This window comes from Lacerta agilis, chromosome 17 (assembly GCF_009819535.1).
Source record: "Lacerta agilis isolate rLacAgi1 chromosome 17, rLacAgi1.pri, whole genome shotgun sequence".
Lineage (NCBI taxonomy): Eukaryota > Metazoa > Chordata > Lepidosauria > Squamata > Lacertidae > Lacerta > Lacerta agilis.
In genome coordinates this window covers 24,267,844-24,290,260 of record NC_046328.1, presented here as the reverse complement: position 1 = coordinate 24,290,260, position 22,417 = coordinate 24,267,844, and the positions used below count along the sequence as shown (strand labels likewise).

General features: G+C 49.8%; 1 protein-coding gene across 2 annotated transcripts in view; it reads right to left on the bottom strand.

The window, feature by feature from the left end:
* Positions 1-22,417, bottom strand: part of NECTIN4 (nectin cell adhesion molecule 4) — an 80,930-nt gene that overhangs the window by 1,297 nt on the left and 57,216 nt on the right. For both annotated transcript variants that reach the window (XM_033135776.1, XM_033135777.1), the window contains 7 exons: positions 16,709-17,062; positions 15,293-15,583; positions 14,131-14,251; positions 5,920-6,071; positions 4,524-4,671; positions 3,227-3,305; positions 613-774 (listed from right to left, as the gene is read on the bottom strand). In XM_033135776.1, coding sequence (XP_032991667.1) covers positions 613-774; positions 3,227-3,305; positions 4,524-4,671; positions 5,920-6,071; positions 14,131-14,251; positions 15,293-15,583; positions 16,709-17,062 — 1,307 coding nt within the window. The remainder of the gene's footprint in view (positions 1-612; positions 775-3,226; positions 3,306-4,523; positions 4,672-5,919; positions 6,072-14,130; positions 14,252-15,292; positions 15,584-16,708; positions 17,063-22,417) is intronic.

Here is a 22,417-nt window from a genome sequence, read left to right as displayed (position 1 = left end):
ATTTGTTTTCAATCCAATAAAAGCCTCATTATAACAATGCCAAATTATAATACCATGAAAAATGCCAATCATTCAGAAGACAAATTATACAATTTACGTGGCCTCCCCCCCCGCGTGCTAGAATTGATGGTTTGATGATTTACTATACTTCTGCGTTCCAAAATCTTATAAATTTCCATTACACTCCAGTCAGAATGACAAACCCTTATACTGCAGCTGTAATCATTTTATTGTCGCTGTTGATTTTCCTTAGAGATAACTTTCTTGTTTTGATCTTTTTTTGCAAACCGCTTTGAGGATTTCTGCAGTCAAGTGGTGGATAGATTATTTGCAATAAATTATATATAGATCGGCCGTTGTGGAAAGATGTGCTCTTAACTGCCTGCATAGGCCTGGCAGAGTAGAAATTTTTCCAGCAGGTGTGTCATGCTCCAGATTGCCAGGGACTGGCTGGGCAAAGAGAAGTGGTGGGAGGCACCAGCCGGGGAAGCCCCAGAGGAGGAAGGCTCAGAGCCCGGGGATTGGTGGTGGGACGAGGAGGAGAGGTCAAAGGGGGAAGACTGGGAGGAGGAGGTGCTGGATACTGAAAGGACAACAGGGTTTGGTGCTAACCATGACAGAGCAGAGGCTGGTTTCACGCAGGCTGTCCGCCCGGAAGCTGCCCTGCCGGCTGTCCCGGCAGAGGCTGTCGGCTCGCAGGCTCTCCCGGCAAAGACTGTCCCCACGGAAGCTGCCCTGCCGGCTCTCTGACCTCAGGGGAAGGTTTTCTTCCATCTGGAAACAAACGAGGGCATGGGGAAGGGAAAGGATGAAGAAGAGATGCAGCGCTTGTTAAAGTTGCCCACTCCACAATTAAGTCACTCGTTCTCTCTCTGAGAGACTTCAAAGAAGTGTGACTAGCCCAAGGTCACCCAGCAGCTGCATGTGGAGGAGTGGAGACACGAACCCGGTTCCCCAGATTACGAGTCTACCACTCTTAACCACTACACCACACTAGCTCTACCGAAGAGATAATCTGTACCTCCAGTGTGTAAAATGAATAAAGGGGTATAGACAACTGTTCCTTCAGACGGAGGGCAATCTCATCTAAAACAGTGCAGGCATCATTCACCTGGCAGGTAAAAAAACAACAACACCCTCAGCAGCACTGGGATCGCTATTGCATCACCTGGGATGAGGCTTTAGAAGCAAGAGGCAGCAAAGAAGCAAACCACCAGTGGAAAACTCCACTGGAGTCTCTCTCTCTCTCTCTCTCTCTCTCTCTCTCTCTCTCTCTCTCCTCTCTCTCTCTCTCTCCTACCTCGCAGGGTTGTTGTGAGGTGGAAATGACGGGGGGGGGATGAAGCCATGTCTGCCTCCTCAAGCCCCTTGCAGACATATAAGGCAGGGTGTAAGAATCATATATAAATATTACTGAGTTCTGATTTGGTTCTCAAATCATGCCACCTGAGCTCTGGAGAACCTGGGGACTGACTGTGTGCAAAGGCTGCTGGAGGAAGCCAATGGTTCATCTAGTTCAGTATCCTGCACTCGCAGTGGTCAAGCAGATTCCACCATGGGAAACCCGCAAGCAGGATCCGAGCCCAAGAGCAGCACTCTCCCCTCCTGTGGTTTCCAGCAACTGGTATTCAGAAGCGCTACTGTCTCTAGAGACACAGCATAGCCATCATGGCCTGTAGCCATTGATAGGCTTCTCCTCTATGAATCTGCCTCCCTTACAGCCATTCAAAGGGATTCTTTAGCTGCGATTCCTACATTGCAGGGAGTTGGACTAGATGACCCTTGGGGTCCCTTCCAACTCTATACTTCTGTGACTCTAAGTTGGTGGCCATCCCTGCCTCCTATGGAACCGAGTTCCATAGTTTAACTAAGTGCTGTGTGAAGAAGTCATTTTTTAAAAAAATGTGTCCTCAATCTTCAGCTTCACTGGATGCCCACGAGTTCTAGCGTTATGATGAAAGAGGGAGAAAAACTTTTCTCTCTCCACTTCCTCCATGCCGTGCATGATTTCATAAACTTTTATCGTGTTGCCTCTTCCCCCCGCCCCACCTGCAAGCCCCAAATGCTGGAAGCTTTCTTTGTAGGGGAGCAACAGCTCCATCCCCTGGATCATTTTTGTTGCCCTTTTTCTGAACCTTTCTTGCAACTCTGCAATATCCTTTTTGAGGTGAGGCAACCACAACCATTTCCCAGGTCAGAGAAGGTGGCTTCAAGTAAGATCTGAGCTCAGCCCTTCTCATTTTCAGAAAGGTGGCTCTGTGTGTGTGTGTGTGTGTGTGTGTGTGTGTGTGTGTGTTTACACTATTCCACTTGCTCCCTCTAGAGGGTGCTGAAGGACTTCCATGGGCCCAGCTCTTCAGCAAAGGAAGAGAAGAAAAAGAGGCTTCAAAGTTCTATCAACTGCAGGCTTTTCATCACAGGTAGGTAGCCGTGTTGGTCTGTCTGCCATAGTCAAAACAAAATTTAAAATTTAAAAAATTCCTTCCAGTAGCACCTTACAGACCAACTAAGTTTGTTCTTGGTATGAGCTTTCGTGTGTATCTGAAGAAGTGCGCATCCACACGAAAGCTCATAACAAGAACAAACTTAAGTTGGTCTCTAAGATACTACTGGAAGGAATTTTTTTTAATTTTTAATTTTGTTTTGGCTTTTAATCACTTACCTTTCCTCAGTTCTTTCCAGGCACAGTCTGTGCTTTAAAGCTCTGTGTCCGAGCGCCCCCCCCTTTTTTTTTGCACTGCAGCAGAAACCCTCTCTTTAAAGCTGAATCGGAGCACACGGAAAACCCAGATTGATGTTTGCCCCAATTGAGCAAAACACTCAGACATGGAGCTCTAAAGCTCAGGAAGCCCTGCCACGAGCCATGAATAAATGGGCACCTCCAAGTTCAGAGGCAGTCTATCTGTGCAGACCAGGATGGTGTCTGGAGAATTGTATGAGACTTGAGATGCCCAGATCAAGCAAAGCACTGCTTATTTCCTTCAGCGGTGGAGGTTTTTAAACAAAGGTTGAATAGCTTGTCGGGGATTCTTTAGCTGGGATTCCTGCATTCATTGCAAGGGGCTGGACTAGTTGACCCTTATGTTCCCTTCCAACCCTACAGTTCTATGAAGGAGAGGGGGCTCTCTATCCCCACCCACTTCCTCTCCATGGAAAAGCCCAGTCTTTGCCTTCTTATCCATCCCCAGCCAATCCACAGGGACCCCCACACTCTCTTTACCCTCACCTGATTCCGGGTGTCAGTGCTGTGGCTGGAGTGGAGGCGCCGGATGGAGTTCTCCCGGGTCAGGGTCAGCTCTTCTTCGCTGCCGGACACAAGGAGGGGGAGAAGCCAGGTGAGACAGCTATTTCCCCCTCCCCTTGCCCTCTGCCTAACAGGAATATCTCACTGCGCGCCAAGGCACCAGACGTGGCACCAGGGGGCATGGTTGCCAAGTCTTTTAGTTTGGCCAGAAGGTTCACCGTTCAAATTAATTTAACAAAGCCCATAACAACTTAGCTCCAGGGTGCCTCAGGGACTGCCTGAACCCAGAGAGCCCAGCTCAGCCTCTGAGATTATCTGCAGAGGTGCTGTTGGTCATTCCCTGAGTTGGCGAGGCTCATTTGACAACAACGAGAAACCAAGCCTTTGGTGTAGTTGGCCTAGTCCTATGGGACACCCGGCCACTAGGGATTCAGCAAGGTGTGATTCCCAGAACGTAACCCCTGCGTAGTTGTATGACATCAGGAGTGGGGCAGGCAAGCATGTGGCTGGACCGAAGGGCACTGACAAGCCCTGATGATCAACTGATTGCCAGGGCTTGCATACCTCTGTACAAGGTGCTTTGCAAGCCCCAACCATCATCTTGATGCCAAGTGTCCCCGCTCACCTGTGAAACTTAGCCCAAAGTGGTGGTGGTGGTGGTGGTGGGGGGAAGGTAAGGATCCAATCCACTAGCCACCTCCAGTTCCTTACTCCGGCTCAAAACGTAATGGGGGGACCAAGGTGACTGCGGCTGGCATCAGAGAAGAGGGCTAATCAGGGCCGTCTTAGGCAGACCGGCCGCCGTGGCGCGGTGATCCCTCCGGCGCCCCCCACGTGCCGCCTCTCAGGCCACCTCCTTCCCGCGCTGGCCGCCCCTCGGGAGGGGGGACGAGCGGGGGGGTGAGGGGCGTGGCGCTGGAGCGGCGCAGGGCTCTGCGTGCCCTTCCAGTGCTCCAACTGGGGCTCCCCGAGCGGGATGGGAGGCGAGGGTGGGCGGCTTGCAGCCCGCTCAGGAGTGGCATGGGTGGCAGCAGCTGTGCCGGCGGCGCGCGAGCGCCCGTCTGCCCGGCCGTGGGGGCAGGGGCGGGTTGGGGAGGGGGCGCACGGTATACCGGCAGGCTCGCGGGGGCGCCCCGGCATGCCACGCCATTAGCCCCTATGGATAAGACGGCCCTAGCGCTAATAACACCAAAACAATATCATGTGAAGTGCTTTGGGGTTGGACCAGATGACACTTTGGGTCTCTTCCAATTCTACGGTTCTATCCCCATTTGCTTACTATTTCTCAGTGATGCGTTTGGTCTTCCTCTTGTGGTAGCAAGTCATGAGTACGACCACCAGGACCAGCAAGCCAAGCAGCACTACAGAGATGAGTCCTGCCCCAATCATGGAGATGGAGACCACGTCCACCTGCTTGGCCCGGTTGCCTGTTGGGAGAGATAAGAAAAGAGAGGGGAGTAGGCCATGGCAGTGATGCACGAAGGCCACTTTGAGCTTCTCTGCATGGCACTGAAAGAAGCCCACAAATCACCCCCTTGCCCAAAGTCCTACAGCACCAGTTCCCTTGAAGGACCTATCTTTAGAAAGTTAAAGAAGGAGTGGCTTCCTTACAAAGAGAGGCAAAATTCTCCTATGGCTGCCAGGTGAGAGGAAGGCAAGCCCTTTTATCCCCCCACCACACATTGGGGGGAGGACCTACCGTGTTTTCCCGAAAATAAGACACTGTCTGTCAAGGAACTGTCCCCGATGCAGCGCAACCCAGTCCCGAGGGCGTTGCAGGGGGAACACAATTTTCGTCGCACCAAAGACGTTGTGGGGTGAAAAGAAAGGATGGGAGGCGGGGTTTTCATATACCGAAACTCTTTTTTGGGGGTCAGAACTGGAAGGGGCCACTCCCGGATTCTGACACCGCTTGATACAGACATGAACTTTTTAGCTCTGCTCTGTACATAGTTTGCACAATAAAATCAATAAAGGAAACAGCGGAGTCCTGGCTGCTTACTCATGAGCAACTAACCGAGAACCTTACACTGTCTTATATATATTTTTCCACTCAAGAAAACACACTGTGGCTTATTTTCGGGGAATGTCTTATTTTAACCGCTCCGCATCGGTACGCTCCATAGCCACGCCTATCCAGGCCGTCTTAAGGGAGGCGCTGCATCACCATGGCTTCTTTTCGGGGTATGTCTTATTTTGTGGGAAACCCAGTATTCCCCTATCTTCTCCCCTATATTAAATTCTGAGGAAACCAAAAATGTGTGTGTACAGCTAGTGGTGGGCACAGCACTGATTGGCTAGAAATGGGCATGTCACCAACCGAACTGGAGTGAGTTTCTTTTAAGTTTTTTTAAAAAATATTTTACTTTTAAAAGAAAAACTGAAACGAGTGTTTACAGAGGTATGATTCCCATAGTGGTTTAACAGTCAATCCCTCTTCCCAGGGAATTCTGGGAACTGTAAGTTTTGTTAGGGGAATAGAGGCCTCCTAATTACTCTCAGTACCCTTCATTAACTACAGCTCCCAAAACTCTTTGGGGGAAGAAGCCATGGCGGTTTAAAGCAGTGCCCTAGCGCTTGAAAGCTATGGTGTGAATGTTGCCTGGGCTGTTGTGTAGCATAGACAAGCCAAAATCAGCTCTGCTGCCCGTTTCTGAGCTGTCCCAGAATGGTACCTTTTATGCTGATGGTCGTCTCAGCCTCCTTGGTTGCAAAGTCATTGGCCACTTGGCAAACATAGACGCCTCCATCTTCAGAGCTAAGGGGTCTCTGGAAGAGCAGGGTGTCCCCCTTGATTTTCACTCCGCTGGGGAGGGGGTCGTTGAGCCTGGGCAGAGAGAGGAGACCAAGTCAGGAAGGGGCGGGGAAAACATCTCTATCTCTGTGGACCCAGATTCTTGCTGGGTCTTCTTTTGACACCTAGAGTTTTGCCAGTGCCTTGAACTCAACTGCTCAAGATGTGCAGCACCCGCTAAGTCACAGAGAGGTGCCTATTCATCACCACACACACACACACACACACACACACTGCTGCATCGTTTGATGAAATATGACCTGGTGCTGTGTTATCTAGCAGCCAGTATTCAGAAGCATTGCTGCCTCTCTGACTGTGGAGGCAGAGCTGCACCACTGTGGCTAGGAGCCATCGCTAGCCTGTTCCATGAACTTGTCCAAACTTCTTTCAATCCATCCAATTTGTCCAAACTTCTTTCAATCCATCCAAGTTGGTGGGCTATTACTGTCTCCTTTGGGAGCCGCCAGTTCAATGGTTTAACTAGGCATTACATGAAGGACTTTCTGTGATCTGTCCTGAACCATTCATGGGATGTCCTCAATTTCTATTCATTCATTCATTCATTCATTGCATTTATATCCTAGCCTTTTCTCTAAGGAGCTTGAGGTGGCATACATGGCTCTTCCCTTCCTCATTTATTCCCCACAACAACCCTGTGAGGTTAAGGCAGGCAGAGAGGCCACGACTGGCCCAAGGTCACCCACTAGGCTTCACGGCCAAGTGAAGATTTGAACCCTGGTCTCCCAGCTTCTAGTCCAACACTCCAACCACCATACTCTCTGTACTCAGAGCCATGTATGTACATTTTCTACTCCAGATTTATTTATCTATTGCATTTCTATACACCATTCTTCTCCAAGGACCTCAAGGTGATATACATGGCTCTCCCCCTTCTCATTTAATCCCCACAACAACCCTATGAAGTGGGTTAGGCTGAGAGGCAGCAGCTGACCCAAGATCACACCCAGTGAGCTTCATGGCTGAGTGGGGATTTGAAGCAGTTTTGTGCTGAAAGGGGAAGGGAAAACGTCTCTTTCTTCGCTCCATGTGTAATTCCCTACACTTCCATCATGTCGCCTCGTCCTCACCTTTTCTCTTAAATCAAAAACATTGCAAGTATGTCCCTATTTTCGGCTGCGGGGTGTTAGAGGGCCTTCGCCAGAGGGAGAGGCACCTCCCCAAAGACGCCTCGCAAGAGGAAAAGAGGAACGGCAAGGGCCAGGAACTCCTGAACCAGATGCTCTCGCCCTTTCTGCCGCTTCCCCGCCTCAGCAACATGTCCAGGCTCGCGAGGGGAGGTGTGGGGCACAAGGGGAGGGGGGGCAGAGAAGGGGAGGGCGGGGTCAGCCATGACATCATGAACAATAGGTGCTGAAATCAAAGGGATCCCTTCCCTTTTCCCACGGGTCTCTTGCATAGCTGAGCTGGGTGCCGGAGCGTGTCCAGACAGCACCCCAAACTCTGCGCAGAGATTCGGCAAAGCGTCTGAGCCGGCGAGAGCAGCCTGGCCGAGGCAACAGCGCCGTGCCCTTCCCAACCTGCACGCACACACAACTGACACATATGCACATGTGGGGGAAGACATCTGCATGTGGGGAAAGAGAGAGGACATATGTGCGCTGCGCATGGGGCGCATCAACAGGCGCCTTTTGTCCATACACACACATGCGTTTAACAGTATTTCTCCCTTCCTTTAGCTCCTCTCCCCTCCTTTTAAATTTTATCGATTTGTTCACAGGCAAACATGACAAAAGGAAAGGAAACAAAGAATCAACAGTTTAACCCAGAAGTTTTCAACCTTCTTGAGTCCACACGGCTCCCTTGACCAACTACATTCTTTCTGCAGCACCCCTGTGGGGCTCAGGAGCCCAGTTATGGACAGCTTCTCACCCTGCTTTGAACACCCTCACTTGTGGAGTGTTCCCTCAGCCTCCTCTCTTCTCTCTTCTCCTTGGGAGTCTTCTGGGCAGCCGCTGTTGCCGCCCCTGAGCTACCCCACCCCCCAAAAAGAGAGGTGCCTCCTCACACTGCCCCACAGGGGCCTGCAAAGCACCCCCTGACCAGCGCCAGAGGCACCATTCGCCTGGGGAGTGATAGCCAGGGCTGCTGCAGGAAACAGCTGTGCAAGCCTTTGGGAGGCAGAGATGTGAGAAGGCATCAGAGGGACAGAGGCCAGTGTTGCTCGTGGCACCGCTATCATTCAAGGAACCCCAGGGTGCCACTGCACATGGGATGAAAACCCCATAAAGCGTTGCAGTACAAAGACATAGCACAGCCCCAAAGGCATAATAAAGTATTGATTTGATATTCCCTTTACAAATAATAAATATTTTTTAAAAAATAAAAATAAAAATAAAATAAGTATTCGCCACCTGTGAGTTCCATCAGTTTTATTGAGAATAAAGGTTCTAGATAGTTTTAAATGAGCCAGACATTTGCACATACTGATGACGCCTCAATATTTGCGTAAGAAATAAAATCACGCCATATTTAAAAACAAATGGTCACCAAGGTCTGCCCTTTAGATACTTTTAATTTAAAAGGGCAATTTTGTCCAGGGTACTCCAAATGTGTCCTGGGGGCATGTGCAAATCTCATCTCAGGGCCTCCAGGGCAAGGGACCCCCCTTCCACCTTCCTCCCCACCCCACCCCCACCCCGTTTACAGTTCATTTCCAGCATTTGTTCCAGGATAACTATCCACCCTGCCTTCTCACTCTTTCTGCAGGAGAAAGTGGTGGGGAGGAAGACCCCGATAAAGGGTGCATAATCTTTGGTAGGAGAAATACAGTGGGGGGGAAGTATTTGATCCCCTGCTAAATTTGCCCGTTTGCCTCCTGACGAAGAAATGACCAGTCCATAATTTTAATGGTAGGTTTATTGTAGCTGTGAGAGACAGGAAAACCCCCAGAAACCCAGAAGACAAAAGTCTGGGATTGATGTGCATTATAATGAGTGAAATAAGTATTTGATCCCTTTGCAAAAGATGACTTAGTACTTGGTGGCAAAACCCTTGTTGGCAATTACAGAGGTCAGACGTTTCTGGTAGGTGGCCAACAGGTTTGTACACATCTCAGGAGGTATTTTGTCCGACTCCTCTTTGCAGATCCTCTCCAAGTCAGTAAGTTTTTTAGGCTGATGTGTAGCTACTCGAACCTTCAGTTCCCTCCACAGATTTTCGATGGGATTAAGGTATGGAGACTGGCTAGGCCACTCCAGGACCTTAATGTGCTTCTTCTTGAGCCACTCCTTTGTTGCCTTGGCCGTGTGTTTTGGGTCATTGTTATGCTGGACCCATTTTCAATGCCCTGGCTGAGGGAAGGAGGTGCTCACCCAAGATCTGACAATACATCGTCCTGTCCATCATCCCTTCGATGTGGTGAAGGTGTCATGTCCCCTTAGCAGAAAAACACCCCCAAAGCATAATATGTCCCCCTCCATGTTTGATGGTGGGGATGGTGTTCTTGGGGTCGTAGGCAGCATTCCTCCTCCTCCAAACACGGTGAGTTGAGTTGATGCCATAGAGCTTGATTTTGGTCTCATCTGACCACAACACTTTCACCCAGTTCTCCTCTGGGTCATTCAGATGTGCACTGGCAAACTGCAGACAGACCTGTGCATATGCTGTCTTGAGCAAAGGGGACCTTGCGGGCTCTGCAAGATCTCAGTCCTTCACGGCGTAGTGTGTTACCAACTGTTTTCATGGTGACTATGGTCCCAGCTGCCCTGAGATCATTGACAAGTCCCCCCCCCCCATGTAGTTCTGGGCTGCTTCATCACCGTTCTCATGATCATTGCAACTCCACGAGATGAGATCTTGCATGGAGCCCCAGACCGAGGGAGATTAACAGTTATTTAGTGTTTCTTCCATTTGCAAATTATTGCACCAATTGTTGTCACCTTCTCACCAAGCTGCTTGGCAATAGTCTTGTAGCCCAGTCCAGCCTTGTGCAGGTCTACAATCTGGTCCCTGACATCCCTGGACAGCTCTTTGGTCTTGGTCATGGTGGCTACTTTGGAATCTGCTGGATTGATTGCTTCTTTCGACAGGTGTCTTTTGTACAGGCACTGTAACGGGATTACAGGTAAGACCTTTCCCTTACAGCAGGTGCTTCTAATCTCAGCTCGTTACATACAGTGAAGATACAAGGTAGTTTGACATCTGGCTGGTTGATAGGGGATCAAATACTTATTTCACAAATTATAATGCACATCAATCTCTGGCTTTTGTCTTCTGTGTTTCTGGGGTTTTTCCTGTTGTTATTCTGTCTCTCACAGCTACAATAAACCTACCATTAAAATTATGGATTGGTCATTTCTTTGTCAGGGGGCAAACGGGCAAATTTAGCTGGGGATCAAATACTTTCCCCCCTCACTGTATATATCTATACAGAAAAGGACAATAGTCGTACCTTGGCTCCCAAACGCCGCAAACCTGGAAGTGAGTGTTCCGGTTTGCAGACATTCATTGGAACCCGAACGTCCGACGTGGCTTCCACGGCTTCCGATTGGCTGCAGGAGCTTCCTACAGCCAATCGGAAGCCGCGCCTTGGTTTCCGAATGTTTTGGAAGTCAAACGGGCTTCCGGAACGGATTCCGTTCAACTTCCGAGGTACGACTGTACTGACACTGAGTCCTCTGCCTTTGCAGGCATGCCAGCAGAATGAAATCCTGGCCACTTTCTGGCCGAAAAGCAGCTGTGCAGCTCTCTACAGAGGCCATGTTTCTTGCCGAACTGCTGCACCTCTAAAAAGGCAGACAGACCTCAAAAGAATCTCATTCCTGCCGCCCGCCCCCCCCCCGCCCTCCTGGCCTGTGCAAAGCCTCATCCATCCACCACGCCCACCCCCCAGCCCTGTGCTGACTTGGCTGGTTTTTCACAGTCTCTCCCCCCCCCTTCGCTCACCACAAAGGGCTATGAGGTGCATCTTGGCCCGGGGCTGCTTCCCCGAAACCCACAGCAAGTCTCAGCCAGTCCCTTGGAGCGCAAAAGAGAGAGAGAGAGAGAGAGAGAGAGAGAGAGAGAGAGAGAGAGAGAGGCCGGGATGGCTGAGTGATGAATAAGTGTTTATGGAGGATCAGCCTTCCCTTTGAATGGGATCCGTGGGAGCTCTTTGCGGCAGCCAGCCCAGATCAGGTGCACTGCTGGCTGGCTGGGAATGGAACGGCCAGGTGGGCAAGTGGTTGCCACTCAGATGCACTGCTGCAGCTGCCTTTTGGGGGGCAGAAAGGAAGGACCCCCAGCTTGGACACCTGGGGCAAGAGGGGCTGCCAGAAGCAAGCCTTGCCAGCTCTCTGTAGGATGTCAGGAAACGCATCTCGTAGCTGGCACCCAGACAGTGTCAGGCGGGCCAGGCAGGCGTCCAAGGCTGGCGCTGGGAGATGCCAAGCTGCCCCAGACTCCTCTGGTGGTGCAATCCTGGATTTGCATCCCGGGAAAGTGTCACGCGGGTTAGGGATTGCCCCAGGGGTGGGTGCTTGAGGGGTGGGGGCTGGTTCGGCTGTTGCTCTCCCCAACAGGAACAGGCTGCCTCCAGAGGCTCCTAGCGCTAGGGCAGGATTCATTCCCCCTAGCTTCAAGCTGAGCTGCATGCTGCCTGCAGAGTGGGCACTCTGCCACAGAACTCCTCCCACACTGCCATGCCCACTTTGTCCTAGTAGGCCAGGGGTTCTTAAACTCTGTTTTTCTAGGGCATCTGTGGGGAGCTCCTTGGAAGCCTACTGGGGACTGCTTACTGGGAGAAGCTTACTGGTGCAGCTGGGTCATTTTAGAACCTGGCCTTAATGGTCTTGCAAGGGCCCCCTTTGGGTAGCCAGTTGTAAAGCACCCACTTCCCATTTCTGTACTCTCCCACCCCCCACCCCCCAATTCCATGCTTGACGGCTCCTTCTACATTCTTGGAATCTCACAGCAACAAACCAAAACAGTTTGCCAACTCTTGATTTATTTATTTTTCTTTTAATGCTCTGAGCATGTTGCACGCCTGCCTTGAATTCACAGCACCATCACGACTACAGGAACAAAACGGCATTTGCTTCTGCTGCTGCCCTGATGCTAAATACATATTACCCGGGAATAACAAGTACCATTTTGTTGTAGAAAGGGATAACCAACTGAGAATCTATTACCATGTGCATTCATGGCCACCTTAAAAAAATTACAGAAAGGATTCTACAGCAACCAACATCTGCCCCAGTGGGCACTGCCCAGCTTGTAGCAGCCCAGGTGCCAATGCCAGGCTTGTTGGCTGCGGCTCCCATAACCTGCCACTCTCTGGGTGGTCACCTGGGGACCTTCTGGCTCCAAGACCCAGCTGCACTACTGACCGGGCTCGTTCTTTGTTCATGTCAGACAATGCTGAGGCCCCATGAGGCTTGGTCGGCGACAGTGGGAGCAGAATGGACTTGTGAAAAGCACACCCAAGAATCATCTGGGTTTCTGCAACATGTAGAGGGTAGGATATAAGAACATTCGAAGAATCATAGAATCATAGAATCGGAAGAGCCCTGCTGGATTATGGCCATGCCCCATCTTGTCCAGCATTCTGTTCTCAGAGTGGAGAACCAGGTGCCCCAAAGGGATGCCCAAAAGAAGGACCCAAGCACAAGATGCCTCTCCTCTCCTGCAACTGGTATTCAGAAGCATTACCGCCTTCAACTGTGAAGGCAGAGTACAGTCTCCATTGTGGCTATAGCCTTCTTCTCCATAAATCTATACAACCCTCTTTTAAAGCCAAGCAAAACCATATATCTGAAAGGCACCACGGTCTCCATTGGCACTTCATTGCAAAGAAATTAAACCCTGGGTAAGTGCAGGCACCCCTGGAGTCTCTTGCTGTTTGGAGACTGGGGCTGACTGCAACACGCTTCTAAAAGTCAAGGCAGTGTCTCTCCTGCAAACTGTTACTAACACCTCAAAATGCTTTTGCCCATTTCCATGTGTGAAATGGCAGACTGACCACAACATGCCACCTTAAAATCCGTGCGTGTACTTTGATGCATGAGTGGGTAAGAAATAAAGACGCAGCCTCACATTATTCAGAGATAGGGCACCTGCAGAATTCAAATCGATTTTAACAAAGCATCCTCCAAAGGAAAAAAACTGGGACAAGATCAAGACTGATTTATCTGGGACGCAGACTAGACAAACTGGCTCCTGCAGCAAGCACGGTTTTCCAAATGTTTCAGCTGGAGAGATGGGCTGTTGATGTTCTTATACAATTGCATTTATGGATTTATAATTGCATTTCTTATTCCGAATGCCTAGAGGCTCCAGGGCAGGCGGCATACAAATTTAATAAATGATGACTACGTAAATTCCTGGAATTAAAAAGTCAGGTATACATTCTTTGATTTTAAAAAACTCCAGACAATTCACATTCCTATCCTACCTTTCCCTCAAGGAGCTGGAGGCATACGTGGCCCATGTGTCCTATTCCTCCCCCACCCATGGCCATTTTATCCTCACAACAACCCTGCAAGACAAGTTAGGGTGATCAGTCTGAGACAAGTTAGTCTGATCGGTCCAAGCTAAATCAGAGAGCCCCGTGACAGATATGAATCTGGCTCTTCTTCATCCTTGTCTGAAATTCTAATCTCATCACCACACAAGAGGTGGGGCTGAGGCTGCAGCCCCAGGAGCTGAATGTGGCCCTTGGGACCTCCCTATCTTACCCTCGGAGTTCTCTTTGGGCCATGCCCCCCCTTCCCAGTTTACACTTGCTCAGGGTTCCTGCTCCATGCTCTCTCCTCAAGTGCTTTTGCTGGAATGTATGCTCAAGATGTGAAAAAATGTCTTTCGCTTAGGTGTGTGTAGGAACGCCTTACTTTTCCGAGGCTGGAATGTAGCCTACTGTGAAAAGGTAAGAGTCACAGCCATTAATCTGCCTGCTTTTGCCTCTGGCCACACCCACTACCTACCTACAGTCACCCCCACTGGCCACACCCACCCTTGGCCTCTGGCCACACCTACTTTTCCACCTCTGGCAACTGCCCCATGCTGAATAAAGAAACAAAACTCCAGGCCTCTTCCCTGTTTAGAAAGAGGGAGCCACCTCTTGCCTCCCAGTCTGCACCACAGAAAAGCGACTGACCGTGTCCAGTTGTAAGTTGGCGGTGGGTTCCCATCTCCGAGGCACTTCAGGAACGCCCCTTCCTTTCCCGTGACCCAGTCTTCCCCCTCTTCGTGGCCCAGGACTGAGGCATCCGACAGATCTGCGTGGAGGTAATGTTAAGAGAGGTCAAAGTGGCAAAGAGGAGAGAGCAGCCCATGCCCCCTGCACTGTGCATTTGAAAGCAGGATCTCACCACTTTAAATTACCATGGCTTCCCCCAGAGGATCCTGGGAAGTGTGGTTTGTTCAGGGTGCTGAGAGTTCTCAGCAGAGTTCCCCTCAGGGAGCTGCATGCTCAAATGTCTCAAATACATCCCGTGTGTGTGTGTGTGTGTGTGTGTGTGTGTGTGCGGAAGTCAGAGATTAACAGCACAGGCCTGCTCATTCATGTCTACTCAGAAGTTCAGGAATTACTCCCAAATAAAGATGCTAAAGAATCAGTAAAATGATTCGACAAAATTCGCAAATTGCTGGATTGAATTCGTGAATTGTGCCAAATCACAGTTTAGCCTTAGCTTTGGTCCGGCTATCTTGGTTTGACAGTGGTGAGGCAAGACAGGCCCAGGTCGAAAGGTCTTTGGGCTTTCCTATTTGGCCCTCAGGACTGTTCTCATGCCATGTCCACCTCCCTAGACCCTGCTCCTGGCTGGCTCGCACAGCACCCTCCTTGGGTCCTTTTTCTTGGTGGGAATGTGCCTTTCAACTGTGATCATGCCTCTTGCTTGCTCAGGTGGAGAATGGAGGGTTGTGTTTGTGTGTGTGTACACAGAGAAAACTGACTTTCTATGTACAACACGTCACACACCATACATTTAAAGCAGATCCACTGCACATAACCTCCCCCAAAGAACTCTGGGAACTGTAGTTTTCCACGGATTCTGGGGAAATGTAGCTCAGCTGTGGAAACTATAGTTCCCTGCCATCATTTGCTTTAAATGCGCCTTAAATGTATGGCCTAAACTAAGAGCTAACCTTGTGGCTCTGGCTAGTTTTGCCTCCAGACACAACCACCAGAAGCACATCGTCCTTGAAAGGTAAGTCCCCGAGGGGATGTGAGTGACCCTTGTGCCGAGAAAGCCCCCACACCACCCCTTCTGTGCGGCGATGGTTCGACCCACTCCAGAGGGCCGGCAGATACCCACATGCCACGTTGAGGGTGTGCGTGATCCTCTTCTTGTGCTGCAGCCCCGGGTGGGAGACGATGCAGGTGAGGGCCTTGCCGTGCATGCTCCGCCCGGGCACCACGTAGAACTCGCTGGTGACGGAGGCCGAGCGAGGGTGCGAGGACACGCGGCTGCTGGCCGAGCCACGCACTTCCGTCTCCCAGGTCACCGTGGGCACCGGGTTCCCTTCCGCAGTGCATGAGGCAGCCAGAGTCCGGCCCTGCCCCTCCTCCAGCGGCGGGCCAAGGTTCAAGGTGGGCAACGGGGGAACTGCAGCCAGAGGAAGAGGAAAATGGGGCTAAATATCTGGAAGAACTTTCCGAGGGCAAAGATAGTGGAATGGACTCCCTGGGAAGAAGGTGGAGGGCTCTCCTTCGCTGGAGGCCTCTTGCCAGCAATTCTTTAGTTGTGATTCCTGCACAGCGGGGGGGAGGGTAGAGTAGATGACCCCTTGGGAATCCCTTCCAACTCTACAAATCTATGATTTTATGAAAGAAGACCCCCAAAGTGGCTTAACAGCCATGGTGGATGACAGATTTAGTATGAACATTCCCAGGAACTCAGCAAAGGAACTGGCTTCCTCCCATCAGATTACACCAGGATGAAGCATGTGCTGGTGTGTGTGTGGGGTTGTGTACCCTTTGAGTCTCAGACTTCAGGCTGCAAGCAGAGGCTGGGGTATTTGAATACTTCTCCATGCAAAGACATACAGTGGAGCCGCGGTTGTCGTTGAACGTCATCCGTTCCGGAAGACCGTTCGAGTTCCGAAACATTGAACAACCAAGGATGAAAGGGCTGCCAGCAAGTTCAATGGAGAAAAAAAGGGGGAAAACTCCCTGGAAGCCGTTCGACTTCCGAAAAACGTTCAAAAACAGAAGCATTCACTTCCAGGTTGTTGGCATTCAGGTTCTGAATTGTTCGGCTTCCAAAGCGTTTGACAACCGAGTTTCCACTGTATATGCATTTTGTGTCATTTCACTTTTAATTTGTACCGCCCCCTTTCTGCACAGCTATACCCAAGGCAGTTTGCTCGATGGTAGAAAACACAAAATAAGCAACAAGGGTTGCACATCCTATAAATTCAAGGCAAATAAGTCACGATAGAAATATGACTTTAAAATAAGCAACTTCTATCAGATAAAATAATATCCAGTAATCCAATATATGCTTTTTAAAAAATAATAACCCCTGAAGATAAAAAAAACAACACTAGCATGTCAGGAAGATTAATATAAGAGCGTTTCCCCTGATATACTAGCTTTGTATGTGCAGGGATTGGTTTTAACTGCACAGTATTCAGTTCTGCGGACCCTCACCTGAAGCCAGCCCAGACAGAGATCTACCACCCAAGTCAGACCCAGGGCTCTATTTGAGGGTTCATTAGGAGGTCCTTACCTAGGATCTTGAGGGTCAGGCTGGACTCAAAATTGCCCGCAGGGAAGGTAATGAGGTGGCACTCGTACGCCCCCTCGTCGGCCTGCACCGCATTCTTCAGCAGGATGGAGCCGTCTTCTAGGGATCCTTCGGAATGTCGCAGCACTCGCCCTGAATAGGTTTCCTGCACGTAGGTCCCGTGTTGCCAGTTCAGCACCGCCAACTCCTGGGCTGTCCCGTCCTCCCGCCGCTTCATCCACGTAATCTGAACCACCTTCTCGCCCTCTGCGGCCTGGTAGGAACAGGGGAGGACCACATCTTTGCCAAGCACTGCAGTGATGCTGTTCTGGGATGCCAGGATTTTTGCCAGCACACCTGAGGAGACAGCGAAGGGTTAAGTGACAACTCGCAAGCTCACCTGTGTGCAGGTAGGATGGAAATAATAATAATAATAATAATAATAATAATAATAATAATAATAATACTTCCACTTCTTCACTGGACCGGGACTCAAGGCAGCTTGAGTCAAATAATTTGTATACCGCCCTATACCTGCAGGTATAGGGATAAATTACAAAAAAGGATAAAAAACAAAAGGCTAAACTCATATGAAACATAATCATTAGAAAAAAATATTTACACCATAACAGAATTCAAACAATACCCAAAAAAGGTCTACTAAGGGCTCATTCTCACTTGCTTCTGCTTGTCCCATTTTTTCTACGCACGATTTCGAGAGGTTTCCTACTTCCTCCAGGGAAACCAGCTGTTTACCACTGAATCTCAAGGAATGTCAGTCAGGTTCCCTGCAGATTGACACTTGTTCCAATTCAGCAGTAAACAATGGGTCTTTCTCAGGGAAAGCGGAGAGGGCAAAAGAAAAACTGCTCAGACCAGTGCCTAGAAAGCACAGGGAAAACAGAATAAAATGTGGACCAAACAGAAGAGCCCTGAAATAGAGATGATATAAACATCACTAATCTGGACAATGTCAGTGCTACCCAAGGTCCAAACGCTCCAGGACAATTCAGCAGAATGTTGAGCAAAACAGCAGCAGAGCGGAGAAAATCCTGGGCGTGATGCTGAAGCCTCAAAGTTTGCAGGCTTTAAAAGTACAGTGGCACCTTGGTTGTCAAATGGCTTGGCTCCCGAACAAATCGGTTCCCGAATGCCGCAAACACGGAAAGTTTTTTGGAAGCCGAATGTCCGACGCGGCTTCTGATTGAGTGCAGGAAGCTCCTGCAGCCAATCGGAAGCTGCACCTTGGTTTTCGAACAGTTTTGGGAGTGTTGTTGTTGTTACAGTGGTATCTTGGTTTTACGAACTTAATCTGTTCCGGAAGTCTGTTCTTAAACCAAAGGTGTGCTTTCCCATAGTAGCGGGGGACTCAAATTACAAATGGAACTCACTCAACAGGAAGCGGAACATGCTCTTATTCCAAGGCAAAGTTCACAAACCAAAACACCTAATTCCAGGTTTGCAGCGTTCTTAATCCAAGTTATTCGTAAACTAAGCTGTTCTTAAACTAAGGTACCACTGTATGATTACAGTGGTACCTCTAGTTGCGGACTTAATCCATTTCGGGGTGCCGTTTGCACCTCGAAAAGTCTGCAACTAGAGCGCCTCTTCTGTGCATGTGCGCGGCGTGATCAAGCGCTTCTGTGCATGCGTGAACCACACAGAACGCTTCTGCACATGCGTGCGTGGTGAAACCTGGAAGTAAACACTTCCGGGTTTGCCGCGTTCTTAACTTGAAAAAACACAACCTGGAGCACCTGTAACCCAAGGTATGATTGTATTTGCCTTTATATTCCACTGTGAGGTAGGTGAGAACGAGAGGCAGGGACTGGCCCCTGAGGTCACCTCATGGCAGTCGGGTGAGGATGACCCTACAGTGTGGCTTGTGGGTGGGCTTACATTTCTTTCTTTGCCATTAACTTATTTCTTTGTCGTTAACTGGTGACATTTTAACAAAACACACGAAACAGAAAAACACGAACCAGAAAAGACCCTCGCTGCATTTGAAGGAGACCTTGTGCATCTGGCTGCATTTTTATGGCACGTTAGAAAAAGGGCCTCTCTGTCCCCCTCCCTCTCCCCCCCCCGGCTCCCACCCCACCTTGAGCCCTTCTGCCCCTGCAGCAGAGGTGTCCTCCTTGCCTGGCCCCCCGTGGATCCTTCCCGGAGCTGGAACCACCAGCTGCAGAAGACTCCTCCTGCCTCCAGGGAAGCGGACAGGCCAGAGAGTCCAGGTAAACCTGCCTGCACAGATACCTGGGCTCTGCCACAGCTTGTGTGGGATCTCCTCCCTCCGCCTGCAAACTTCACTGCCAAGACTTCCCCAGGCAAGGAGGGGCTGTGCGTGCGGAGCTCCCTGTACAGGAAAAGGGATTCACCAGCTAGTGTAGATATTTTTTATTTTAGGGCCCCATTGTTTTATTTTATTTTATTTTTAAACACAACTTATAATTGTGGCATTCTTTTTTTAAAAAAAATGCAGCTTATCATTGCCGTAAACCCTCTGCTGTTTCTTGAGAGCCAGTGTGGTGTAGTGGTTAAGAGTGGTAGACTCGTAATCTGGTGAACCGGGTTCGCGTCTCCGCTCCTCCACATGCAGCTGCTGGGTGACCTTGGGCTAGTTACACTTCTCTGAAGTCTCTCAGCCCCACTCACCTCACAGAGTGTTTGTTGTGAGGGAGGAAGGGACAGGAGAATGTTAGCCGCTTTGAGACTCCTTCGGGTAGTGATAAAGCGGGATATCAAATCCAAACTCCTCCTCCTCCTCCTCTTCTCCTCCTCCTTCTTCTTCATTGCATTTATATCCCACCTTTCCCCCCCAAGGAGCTCAAAGTGGCTCGCATGGCTTTCCTCCCTATCTCATTTAATCTCCACAACAACAACCCTGTGAGGTAGGTTAGGCTGAGAGGCAGTAACCGAGCTCAAGGTCACCCTCCTTACAGCGCATGTCTCCTCAATGGCCATTTAATTAAGTAATCAACACGGCGTACAGTGCAACCCTACGCATGTTTACTCCGGCGAAAGTCCTACTGACTACAACGGGGCTTACTTCCAGAACACCTGCATGGATCTGCACCCAGAAAGGCACTTTGCTACCTATGTTTTCAAAGTAACCTTACAACAGCCCTGCAAAGCAGGGTACCATTATTACTGCTTTACTGCTGAAGCTGGGGGAAGGGAAGGTAGCAGTTTGCTGAAGTTCCCGCGCCCCGCCAGTCACGAGTTTTTGCCCTGCTTTTCAGCCAAAACAGCTTTCAAATGTCAGTGGTAAGTCAGTTCCTGCCCTCAGGCTTAAAGACACAGCACAAAAGGAAAAGGGACTGGAACAGAGGAGGAAATAAACAATTTCGCTCAGGTACTATTTCTCTGTAACAGAATGCAATGACCAGATGGAATGGAAATATTTCATGGAGAAGTAAAAAGGTGCTGATCTTTTGGCAGAACTGCCAGAGAGCCCTACAGGCCTGTCCTTCTCCTGCTCTTATAGCCCAATAGAACGGCTGCTGTAGATTATACCTTCATTGGGTCTCTCCCTCCACACCACTTTCTTCCACAGGAAAGGTGGGAAGGTAGGATGGACAGTTAGTCCGGAACAAAATGCTAGACATAGTGAGTTAAACTGTAAACTGTGGGGAGGAGAAAGCTGGAGGGTGGGCCTGGCAGCTTCTCACCCTGAGGAACCTCCTGTCTCAGAGACCCTGAGGTGAGATCTACACATGTCCCAGAATGTGGTGAGAATTAGGCTGTGTGAACTTCTGAGGTCATATAATGGATTAGGTAAAAGGTAAAGGGACCCCTGACCATTAGGTCCAGTCGTGTCCAACTCTGGGGTTGCGGCGCTCATCTCGCATTAATGGCTGAGGGAGCCGGCGTACAGCTTCCGGGTCATGTGGCCAGCATGACTAAGGCGCTTCTGGCGAACCAGAGCAGCACATGGAAACGCCGTTTACTTTCCCGCTGGAGCGGTATCTATTTATCTACTTGCACTTTGACGTGCTTTCGAACTGCTAGGTGGCCAGGAGCTGGGACCAAGCAACGGGAGCTCACCCCGTCGCGGGGATTCGAACCGCCGACCTTCTGATCAGCAAGCCCTAGGCTCTGTGGTTTAACCCACAGCGCCACCCGTGTGCATGCACACGAAAGCTCATACCAAGAACAAACTTACGGTAGCTGGTCTTTAAGGTGCTACTGGAAGGAATTTTTTATTTTGCTTTGTTTTGACTATGGCAGACCAACACTGCTACCTACCTGTAACTAGAACCCATATAATGGATTACAGTACTTCAGATGCCAGGTGGAGGGTTTCCACTGGTTGGAGTTGCTAGCACTGGTTGGAGCTGATGGGAGCTGTAGTGCAAAACCTCTGCAGGGCACCAAGGCTACCTGACGCCTAAACATCCCCTTGCCCAGAGGAACCTGGCACAAGAAACCTGATATGTGTTTATTAGGTGGTGTCAGTAAATAGTGTTTGCTTAGGACTCTGTGTTCAGTCAGCAAAGAAAACATAACCATGAAAGAGAAAAGCCTCTTTTGCCACACGGCTGCATCCGAGAGAGAGAGAGAGAGAGAGAGAGAGAGAGAGAGAGAGAGATCGATCTCCGCTTCCTTCCTCATCCCTTCTCATGCCACCTGACTGAATCAGGCCTCTCACACCCAGGGAACGGGCACCTGGCCAAAAGATACCTGGAAGGTAAACAGCAGCATGCAACACCATTTCAAAGGCGGCAGGGATCTCAATGGTTAGGGCCGTCTGGAGGCGGGGAACCCAATTCCATCGAGAAATGTGGTGCTTGTGCTTTTGCCAAAGCTGACTCAGGAGACAGAGCCTTGGCTCGGCACGCAGAACTGTTTTGACAAGGAACCGGGGATGAATGCATCTGCTGAGTCAGGCCAAGGGTCCAGATAACTGGTGTGGTGTAACAAAATAAAACAATTCCTTCCAGTAGCACCTTAGAGACCAACTAAGTTTGTTCTTGGTATGAGCTTTCGTGTGCATGCACACTTCTTCAGATACGAAAGCTCATACCAAGAACAAACTTAGTTGGTCTTTAAGGTGCTACTGGAAGGATTTTTTTATTTTTTATTTTGTTTCGACTACGGCAGACCAACACAGCTACCTACCTGTAACGGGTGTGGTGTAGTGGTTAGAGCACTCAATTAGGGCTTGGGGGACACCAGGGTTCAGAGACCAGAGAAGAATAAGCTAGAGTCTTTCTCCACGACATAATGGTATTCAATGAGCAGTGGGGTTCAAGTGGCACAGGCAAGAGACATGGGCTCACCAACTCTGTAGCGGCCCTTAGGATAGAAACCCAGGTGCTCCGTTTTGTTTTTGAACCATCAACCTTCTAGTTAACAGCCAGATGCACTGACCCATTGCGCCACAGGGGGGAAGCAGTTCTTTGGGACACAAACTGTTTTGTTGTCATGCAATATTGTAATTATAACGTCTTAAAGCAGCCTTTACTAGCCCTGCTGCCCTCCAGATATTTTGGACTACAGAAATAATAATAATTGTTTCATTCTTCATCTCATAATACAAGTATATGGTTTTACAGCCAGCATTCTTTCCCAGTAAGCTCTAAATGCGGAATCCTTTATTCTCCCCTGCCTAAATTCAGTGCCCCAATCAAGCAGGTGGAGTATGACATATATTCCAGGGGCCTGGAGTAATCACTAGCACATCAACAGGTAGCACTCAATACTGTTGTC